This window comes from Rutilus rutilus (genome assembly GCF_951802725.1).
Source record: "Rutilus rutilus genome assembly, chromosome: 16".
Lineage (NCBI taxonomy): Eukaryota > Metazoa > Chordata > Actinopteri > Cypriniformes > Leuciscidae > Rutilus > Rutilus rutilus.
Window position 1 is genome coordinate 22,117,724 of NC_140224.1, and position 10,964 is coordinate 22,128,687.

The 10,964-nt window shown below is 39.2% G+C and overlaps 1 protein-coding gene across 1 annotated transcript in view; it reads left to right on the forward strand.

Moving 5' to 3' along the window:
* pkd1b (polycystic kidney disease 1b) overlaps positions 1-10,651 on the forward strand; it is a gene marked incomplete at its 5' end in the record, with an annotated part of 29,827 nt that extends 19,176 nt beyond the window's left edge. Inside the window, 13 exons of the mRNA XM_084434529.1 lie at positions 159-273; positions 353-519; positions 1,247-1,449; positions 1,572-1,769; positions 1,902-2,056; positions 4,732-4,844; positions 4,970-5,108; positions 5,702-5,818; positions 5,999-6,170; positions 6,271-6,558; positions 8,199-8,333; positions 8,429-8,743; positions 9,374-10,651. Coding sequence (XP_084290655.1) covers positions 159-273; positions 353-519; positions 1,247-1,449; positions 1,572-1,769; positions 1,902-2,056; positions 4,732-4,844; positions 4,970-5,108; positions 5,702-5,818; positions 5,999-6,170; positions 6,271-6,558; positions 8,199-8,333; positions 8,429-8,743; positions 9,374-10,117 — 2,861 coding nt within the window. The 3' untranslated portion in view covers positions 10,118-10,651. The remainder of the gene's footprint in view (positions 1-158; positions 274-352; positions 520-1,246; positions 1,450-1,571; positions 1,770-1,901; positions 2,057-4,731; positions 4,845-4,969; positions 5,109-5,701; positions 5,819-5,998; positions 6,171-6,270; positions 6,559-8,198; positions 8,334-8,428; positions 8,744-9,373) is intronic.
* Between the last annotated feature and the right edge of the window lie 313 nt (positions 10,652-10,964).

Genomic DNA, 10,964 nt, shown 5'->3' on the forward strand with positions numbered 1-10,964 from the left:
TCAAAAGGCCAAAAAAAAAGAAGAAAAACATACATACAATTTGTGCACAAGTCTTCAAGAAAGAAAGAAAGAAAATCATATAGATTTGAAACAACATGAGAATGAGTAAATTATCACAGAAGTGTATAATTCTAAGGTGATTCATTCCTTTATTTTAGAGGAAGATCTTATGACTATATCTGCAGATCTGGATCCCACAAACACGCTTTCCTCAGGGCCAGAAGCATCTGACAGTGGTCATTTGACACCCAACGAAACCACCCTGTCTGACATGTGAGTGCACTGATCGTTTCACACATTTACCAGGATACATGGTCACATACACATGTATTTCTGTCTTTTTGTCTTCCAGCCAGGACAGCTTGTGTAGTGAGTGGTCTGATCTGAATATGGATACGCCCACATATGAACCTGTCTTTCACAAGTCCTCCTCCTCACTCTCAGTGCTCAGTGAGGCCAGCACATTTCTCCCTAGCCTCCCACCCGACTCTATAAGCACCGTCTCCAACACACGCATTGGTGAGCCCACACCATACACAGTTATGTTTATTTTTTAACATCAAGAAGTCTTGTATGCTCACCAAGGCTCCATTTATTTGATTATTCTCAAAAATACAGTCAAAACAGTAATATTGTAAAATGTTATTACAATTTAAAATAACTGTTTTCTATTTTAATACATTTTAACATGCAATTGCAAAGCTGAATATTCAGCATCATTACGCCAGTCTTCAGTGTCACAGGATCCTTCAGAAATCATTCTAATGTGCTGATTTGGTGCTCAAGTACATGAAAACAAAACAGCAACAACAAAAAATTGGTACTGATAAAAAATAAACTTTTTTGTAACATTATAAATGTATTTACAGTCACTTTTGATCAATTTAAATGCATCCTTGCTTGGTTTATACGTCAAATATACACAAAAAAATGTTTACGCCTGAATTATTATTTGATTGAATAATCCTTACATGAATTAAGAATTTTAAAAGATTAAATAAGAAAAAAGCTTAAAATATGTTGTATAAATCTTAAACATATTTTCTTTTCGTTTTTTACATTTATGAATATGAATCACATAAACTAAATAGTCCATTATAATATCCATAATTCATAATATGAATGATATGTAGGGAATGTTCAATTCAATTAGATGGAATTTTACTATTAATTGAAATTGGTAAATCTTGAAAAAAGGCTTAGTACATTGTTTTGTCTGTGTGTGAACCTATGGGCTGTTCTACAGGTGTTGTTCGTGGAGTACCTGGCTTGAATCTTCCATCGTGGGTTCTGCGTGTGCTTCACCTGCTGGTGGCTGTTCTGCTGGGAACATGCCTGGCTCTGGCGGGACTGTATGGGAGCATGTTTTCCAGCACTGTGGTTCTCATGTGGCTGGTTTCTGCCCTGTCAGCTTTCCTCACTTCTGCCTTGCTGTTGGAACCATTTGCAGTCAGCTATAAATCTATTTTGCACAGTGAAAAACTGAAAGATGTGCATTTCTATCAAAATATTATTTATTTTTTAATCAAAACATCCTTACTTAGTTCATGACGTCAGGTGTTTTTCTGCAGATATGTATTCAGGCACTATATCTGGCTGCTGTGGTGAGACCAGTAGACCCAGAGGTGGAGGAGCGTTTGGCTCAGGAGACAGAAGTCAGAAGGACGGAAGAGCATCTGGAGGATAAGGTTCATCCTCCCTGTGGATACGGCTTGCTGCAGGCTAAAGAGGAAGCATGGAAGCTGAGAAAGCTTAGAGCCTTAATGAGGGTGAGCTCAGCCAGATAGATGCACTCAGCACTCATTTAGTCCTCTGAGACCTATAACAGCTGGATATCTCCTGTATTCTGACCCTAATGCATATTAATATTTATTGGTCTGTTGTTTTATGTTGATAATCAGAGCTGCTTAGTCTATAAGTTCTTCCTGTTGGTGGTTCTGATGGTGAACTACCAGGAACATGTGCAGGAGGCTAACAGCAGACTGCTTCAATCAGCTATAAAACACACGCTGATCTCAGCTTCACCAGGGCAGCCGAGTCTCACTGCATTATCAGGGTGAGCCAGACTATATATTCACCAGTAATCCTCATGTCCAGCTGAAACTGACCTGTTTTCTTTTTGAAGTGCCAGAGACCCCAGTGATTTGTGTGTATAAATAGATTTATAGTGTTATGGTTGTAGGGAAGAGGAGAGGCTTGGGTCTAATTGAAAGCAGTATTCCTTCCACAAACACACAATCAAAGATAATCCAAATGGGGAAAGCAGATGAAAATAATCCACAGAAAGATAAGAATCCAACTGGGGAATAGGAAACACAAAAGTTTTATATCCTGGCCTTACCAGAGGATATAAAAAATTGTACATATACTGTCTTTTTAAGTCTTTTTAAATTGAAGTTGAAGTCTTTTTAAAATCAACTCAACTCTGTAAACAAATGACATGGTTGCAGTTTGATTCCTTAATTATTATTTTTTTGTTATTGTTTTTGGCCCTGGTGTGTGTGTGTGTGTGTGTGTGTGTGTGTGTTTTATTGTACGTAGGAACTGTTTGTGTTATCTTATCATTTATGTTAGTGATGACCTGCCAGGGGACTACGGATGAAAATTAGCCTTTGGCTAAATCCGATCCAAAAATTGGTACATGGTCCCTTTTCAAATAAATATATAAAATAAACTTAATTAAAGACAACGACCAACAAAAGACAGCTTAAAAACAGGGGTATATACACAACATAACAAGAGATTAACATGGCACAGGTGAGACTCACTTTGAAAACAAATAAGGGAAACTAAGGCTGCATCTGAAAACTTAGGCAGCTGACTTGATGCCTCACTGCCTTATAGGCAATGACTCTGCAGACAGGAAAGTTTGCACAAAGGCACCTCACGAAACTGATTTCGGACAGACTTCTGAGGCAGCGTTACAGTTTAATGATCTACAGCAAAATAGGGTGAGCTTTGGTGAGAACTAAACAAATATTTAATTACTACAGTAGTAATTTCTTGCTAGAAATTACATCAGAAGTGGAAAACGCTGGTAAAAAACAACAACATATATTTACACTCAAATTGACCAGCAACTGCAACTTTCAGATGCCATCTTTCTTTTTCTAGCTGAACAGTCACAGAATGGAAAGCACAGGATTGTGGTATATTAAAGGCAGCGAAGGATACATATATGCTAAGGATACACAGCGAAGGATACATATATGCTACCTTCAAAAATTGATCTGATGAAGGTATCTCAGGAGACAGGAAGTGAAGCTAACATTGGATTCGGACATGCCTTGATTGCCTTCCTACCCTAAATTGTGTCCTCTGAAGGCAGCATTTTTAAGTTTTCGGATGCAGCCTAAGGAAACCAGGGAGGAAAGGAACAAAGACAGGAAATAAAAACCAGAAACAGCAAGACAACAATATCAAAATAAAAGTCCTTGAACACACACACACACACACGTCTGGTTCACTATCTTTGTGGGGACTCTCCATAGGCGTAATGGTTTTTATACTGTACAAACTGTATATTCTATCCCCTTACACTGCCCCTGCCCCTAAACCTACCCATCACAGGAAACATTCTGCATTTTTACTTTCTCAAAACAACTCATCCTGTGTGATTTATAAGCCTTTTGAAAAGTGGGGACCGCTGGTTGGTCCCCACAATGTAGGTGATCTCAGGTTTTACTATTCTTATGGGGACATTTTAGCCTGGGTGCCAGCCCGAACCCCGCCCACAACATTTTTTGGTCGGGAAGTTCGGTCTGGACTCGCTCCGTTGAGGAGCTATTATGCCCGAACAAAAATTGTTCGGACCAATCAAATTGTCAGGGCGGGCTTTATACGATGATGGACAGATGAGCAACGGTAACGTAATCATCCACGTCACCAAAGAGCGCTTGATTTGAATTAGTTTACAACAAAGACGACTGCTGCTGGAGAATTGAGATTTCACGAGCTCACATTTACAAATAAGTCAGATAGAATAAATGCGTATATAAGATTTCACACAAATAAGTCGATAGAATAAATGCGTATATGACGTGCTGTCCGAGGAGAGGGCTGTGGGGTCGGTAGCCATACTCCCCCCGTATTCCTGGTTGTGAGAGAACAAGACAAGAGTGAGGATTCGGGGTGGTGGAGGGATGCTGAAAAACTGTCAAGGAGTGTTAGGTAAGTTGACAGAGTGAATATGCTTCCTCATGCTGATATAGGGTAACGTTAGACATGGTATTGTTTGATGACAAGTTGATATTGGATTGATTATTTGTACGTGCTCCTCCCGAACTTTGTTTATGAAACATCATGTGTAGATTCCGCCATCGCGTCTGTTATATCGGCAGCGCATTCATTTTAAAAGAGGAACAGAGAGCCGCGACATTTTGTTGGTTGAAAATATGAATGAAGAACATGCGTCATTTACTCCGTTGCTCTGATTGTTTGTAGGTCTATCCAATTGAGTGCAGAGGGTTTTTTTTTTCCTGGTTCGGTTGAGACACACCCCATAATCAAATCTCTATGGAGCAGTATCAGACTCACATTCTGACTAGAATCTGAGTATGACGACGTCAGGCTAGGGACATTTGGTCCCCACAATGTAATATAAACAAGGGCACACACACACACACACAAAATAGAATATATATTATATATACACAGTGTGTGTGTATCTGTGTTGTAGTTTGTCATGAATCAGTGAAAGTCTTTTTATTTCAAGATATATTACTTTCTCAGATGGATGAATGCAGAACAGTGGATAGATGAGAGATTGATTTCACACCTACATGAAAACCCTTCTCTTTCTCTAACTGGCCCTGCAAGACTGAAGAAAATTCATTTTAAAGACGGTAAAGACTCTACTTACTACTTATATATATATATATGTATGCATCCTTTTGAGAGTTTGTAAAAAATAAATAGACAAATAAAAAAATCCTAACTTTTGTAGAATTTTTTTTTTTTTTTTACAAAGTCTGCAGTCAAAACATCAGAGATCAGTTCCACTCTGGTCGACTTCCTTTGATTCTGAATGCTCATGTTTCATCACATACAAACCCTGGACACCAGAGCTCCTCAGCACACAGCAACAACACTCCAGCACTTTCAACGGGGTGAGAGATAGTACAACACAGAGAAAGACTATCAGTGCAGACTGATCTCATGAAATGGCGTATGTATGACACGCCAATTCGTATTTCCATTTTTGGCGTGCTATCAACACGCATAATCGCTTTTCAGCGTGTTTATCAACGCCGTTGACTTAACGTTACATTACTCTCTATATAAATATATATGACTTTCCCCAACCCCGTCCCTAAACCTACCCGTCACTGGGGTTAATACCATTTATGAGTCTTCCCCTACCATCCTAGTAAAAAAATATCGCTCCCCAGATGTAGATTTACATTTTGCTTCGTTTCGCTCGGACATTTAACGGCGTAGACATACACGCGGAATCACTCGGACATTTAACGGCGTAGACATACACGCGGAAGATGACGGCGTGGACATACACGCGGATAGCTCAAAATGCGTATAGATAACACGCCACTTGACTTGAAAGTGGCGTGTATGTTTACGCAAAGTCATGATGTCATGTTGATCAGTGTGTAAATAAGCCTGAATAGCTGTATGGGAGAATATAGTAACATTATCATGCATTTGATTCCCGTAAATGATCACAATCTCCTCTTTCAAGGCCAAGGACTAAGAGTGCATCATGTGCATTCAGTCAGACAGAGGAAGTAATGCTTGGGAACAACAGTGAATCCACACATCAGATCATGTCAGACCTACAGACAGCAAACTGGATGACAACACGGTATGATGTCACTATAGCATAAAATGTATTTATTATCTCTACATGTCCAGTCGTGCACTAAGGATTTTTCTGCACACATACTGTAAGTATGGAATTTTTATGCTAACATTAGAATCAGACACTCATCATGCTCATCAGCTCTATGTTTTTTGAGGAACTGTCTTATGTTTTCTGTGACAGGACACAGGCAGTATTGATCGAGTTCACTCAGTATCATAAACAGACGGGCATCTTGGCACCAGTTTCTGTTCTCCTGGATCAAACACACACAGGCAGAATCCTGGCTTTCATCTCTATCCAGCCTTTTCACATCTCTCCATTATCTGGTCCAGACTTAGACGTCACATTGACGGTACTGTCTCTCCTACAAGACTTATTTACAATAGAAACAAATCTTGCAGTTTGAACAGAATCAAAAACAAGTTAAAAAGGATTTGTGGTCTTCTCTCTAGATTGTGCTTTTGCTGTTCGGCCTGTGCTTTGTGAGTGCTGAAGTATGGGCCTTGATCATGAAGCCAAGTCAATACCTGAGGCAAGCCTGGTGCTGGTTTCAGCCATTGTTAGCTCTTCTTACACTAGCAGCAGCTGTTCTTCGTCTGTGTTTCCTCTACACGACTGAAGCCTGTGTCTCCAGACATCGCTCCCGGCCCACATCCTTTGCTGACTTTCACAGTGCTGCCATACTGGCCAGGAAATCCAATCAGCTCTCAGCAATCTTATTAACCATCCTGGTTCTAAAGGTAGGCTATTGTTCCAAAAACAAAGGAATGATTTGTCAACATTTTTTCTGGAACTACACTGAACAAAATTATAAACCCAACACTTTTGTTTTTGCCCCCATTTTTCATGAGCTGAACTCAAAGATCTAAGACTTTTTCTATGTACACAAAAGGCCCATTTCTCTCAAATATTGTTCACAAATCTGTCTAAATCTGTGTTAGTGAGCACTTCTCCTTTGCCAAGATAACCAGTCAGTATCTGGTGTGACCACCATTTGCCTCACGCAGTGCAACAGATCTCCTTTGCATAGAGTTGATCAGATTGTTGATAGTGGCCTGTGGAATGTTGGTCCACTCCTCTTCAATGGCTGTGCGAAGTTGCTGGATATTGGCAGGACCTGGAACACGCTGTCGTATACGCCGATCCAGAGCATCCCAAACATGCTCAATGGGTGACAGTTTGTGCAGAAATTCTTTGGTTATGCAAACCAATTGTTGCAGCAGCTGTCCGGGTGGCTGGTTTCATACGATCTTGGAGGTGAAGATGCTGAATGTGGAGGTCCTGGGCTAGTGTGGTAGCACGTGGTCTGCGGTTGTGAGGCCGGTTGGATGTACTGCCAAATTCTCTGAAACGCCTTTGGAGGCGGCTTATGGCAGAGAAATGAACATTCAATTTACGGCCAACAGCTCTGGTGGACATTCCTGCAGTCAGCATGCAATTGGATGCTCCCTCAAAACTTGTGACATCTGTGGCATTGTGCTGTGTGATAAAACTGCACATTTTAGAGTGGCCTTTTATTGTGGCCAGCCTAAGGCACACCTGTGCAATAATCATGCTGTCTAATCAGCATCTTGATATGCCACACCTGTGAGGTGGATGGATTATCTAGGCAAAGGAGAAGTGCTCACTAAAACAGATTTAGACAGATTTGTGAACAATATTTAAGAGATATAGGCCTTTTGTGTACATAGAAAAAGTCTTAGATCTTTGAGTTCAGCTGTGGGGGCAAAAACAAAAGTGTTGGGTTTATAATTTTGTTCAGTGTAGATTTGCATTTCCTGAAGGAAATATCAATACATGTAAAATCTATTCACTGAATGCATATTATTCATTTATCCATGCATGTTTTATGTTTTTTTTTTTTTTTTTTGGATCACAGGATCTTGTGGTGATTCTGGTGAAACGACAGACATTTACAATTGAGTTTTTTATATTCAACCCCAAGCTCACGTTAAGATATGTCTCCATCCAATCAACAAGTTTAATGTCTAAAGTGGACTATCGAAATAAACCAAGTCCTTGCCCTACTTTTTTCCATAATACATTTTACTCAGATAATTGTCACAATACATTTTACTTAGATAATTGTCACAATACGGAAGTATACAGTCTATATCAATGGGAGATTTTCAAACTTTAATCTTGAATATCTTATAACATTTATAAATAGAAATATATTTTGGCACCCCTACTACGACCTAAGAAATGACCAACAAAGCATGAGTTTGAATGGCGTCTGTAATTTTCGAGTTTAATTAATTGCAGTAATGGGACACTTTGGGTCTTAAAGTGCCTTATATTGTACAAAGTCAAGCTTTATAATCAGTTTCTCTTGGTCAGTCAAAGTGTCGAACAGGTATTGAGTGGTGTGTTTTTACAGATGGTGGGGATCCTGCGGTTTGTTAGGCGATGGATGGTGATAGGACGAGTTATTCGACAGGTATTCCCTCAGATTTGTGGCGTGGTGTTTCTGCTGCTCCTCCTGTTGCTTCTGTTCTCTCACACAGGCATCATGGTACAATGTTTTTTTTTTTCATTTAACTTTCCATTGTATTTTTGCTCTAAATAATTTTTACACCTGAAAACGAAGCCCACATCTTTCTCTTTCAGCTCTTCTCGGGTACAGTGGAGGGCTTTAGGACCTTAGGGCAGGCGAGTTCCTCTCTGCTCTGTTTGTTAAAGGGGCACATGGGGTTACGTCGACTTTGTGAGCATCATCCGGTGGTGGGACCCCTCTATTGCCTGTCTGCCGTAGGCATTGGATTCTGGGTGCTGGGGCGCCTATGTGCAGCTGTATTGATTCGAACCTACCGAATGGTACAGACAGACATTTACCGACCATCCATGGAGCCGCAGGACTATGAGATGGTACAGTTTCTCATTAAACGACTCAAGCTCTGGATGGGGCTCAGCAAGACCAAAGAGGTACAAATACCATGTCCGACTATTATAAAAATGATTGAATCATTCATCAACTTTAAAAAGTATAACAAATTTCACGTTGACTTAAAATAGAATAAAAAACAACTGTATAAATAGAAAACAGTTATTTTAAACTGTAATAATATTTTACATTATTAATGTTTGTATTTTTGATCAAATAAATGCAGCCTTGCTGAGCATAAGATACTTATGGAAGCTTGTTTTCGCCACAGAATAAAAAATAAAAAAGGTAATGGTGACTTTTTATCTCACAATTCTGAAATTTTTTCTCAGATGATATAAAGTTGCAATTGCGAGGTATAAAGTCAGACATGCATGATACAAAGTTGCGTGTTAAAAAGTCTGAATTGTGAGATATAAACTCGCAATTCCAAAGAAAAAAGTCAGTCTTTTTTTCCTTAGAATTGGACTTTATAACTCGCAATTGCGAGTTTATATCATGCAATTCTGAGAAATAAAGTCAGTTAAAAAATGTATTCTGTGGTGGAAACAAGCTTCCATAGATACTTCTTTCATAACATAACATAACATAACATAACATAACATAACATAACATAACATAACATAACATAAAAATAAAAATTCCATTATTCCATTTTATTTCCTTTGTAGTTTAGACACAAAGTCAAATTTGAGGGAATGGTTCCTCCACCCTCCAGATCCTCCCAGGGCTCTGAAGCCTCCAACTGCTCCGTCCCGCTCAGTCCCATCGGGCCCCGCCAGACATCCTCTGCCTCCTCTTTGGCCTCCGATTCATCTGTCATTTCAGACAGTTTTGACTTTCACCATTATGTGGACCGCCTGGTGCCATGTGTTGACAGCCTTCTGGCAGGTTTCGACCGCGTCAACCAGCTGACCGAAGAAGTGTATAGCTTTGAGCTCCAACTTCAGCAGATCCAGAGCATAATCTACCAGAGAAGAAAGCAGGCTCAGCAGGTGACCTATGAGGGACGTGATCCAAACCCTAAGCCGCCAGCACTCCCACGAAATCCATCTACCTCTGTTTTGGAATGTGACCCCACTCCAGGTTCTGTCCAAGGTGTCATTAATATCCTTCCACGACGCCGTGCTACACACTCAGAGTCCTCCCTGATGGGGTCTGCTGCTCAGTCAGGTAACAGAATACTTTCTGCACTGGATGGCGGGATGAACAGTCCAAAAAACCTTAGGAAATTGGCCGTCCCAAGACGCAGAGTCTGGAATTCAGTCACCTGCCATTCTGCTGACACTGCTCAGAGGTTGCCTGCATCTCACAGCACTGTGGCCATGCCTGCGAGACCCCGGAGTGAAGACGGAGACCGAGAGCGTGTATGTGACGGTCTGCCGATTAAGAGACAGGCATGGCACACTGAATAAGTGGATCAATTGTCATGGCTTTAATTTTGCTTTACTATCTACTACTATTATTTACTTTCATTTGTATCTTTTGACACAGTGAATGCACAGTGTGTTAGTCACAATCGCTTTCAATTTTGTGAATTGTCTACCTGGTGCTTTTGCACTGCTTTTCATGTTAAAGTGTTTGTTTCCCTTTGGTTTCACCATGTTCAGGCTCTGTGGAACACGTATCTTGTTGTATATTGAAGAATCTGTTTTATTTTTGTCAATCAAATAACACGGCCATCCTAAAACTGTGGCTTAAACACATTTGTGTTTCATTCAAAGAATTTAGTTGAAATTATTAGCAAGATGAATGCATTTTGTGCCATGTTTGAGAAAATAAAACAGACTCTTATAGCGCCTTACATGATTTGCTGAATATGTAAACTTTAATGAATCAAACATAATTGCATAATTAATTTTTAATCTATTTTAATTAAACCTTCAATATTTTATCAATATTAACACTGCAAAATATTATATTCTTAAACAGTTGCAATGCCTAAAAACCCCTAAAAAGAGATAAAGATATCCCTTATGCAAAGAAAATATATTTTCTTACATATGAACAATCAATATATTAAATTATTTAACTTATATTGAAAATATACAGAATAATATTTTGTTAATATATTACAATATACTGTAATGTATAATACATAAGGAATTGACATTTTTCATACATTGAAAAATATGTGATGTGACACAATATGTACTTTTATATCCTAATGTATGTAATTTTGTATTCAATAATACACTTCATAATATAAAGATTTGATAAAATGTGGTACTGTGTGTGTGTATAAATATACTATATAAAGTA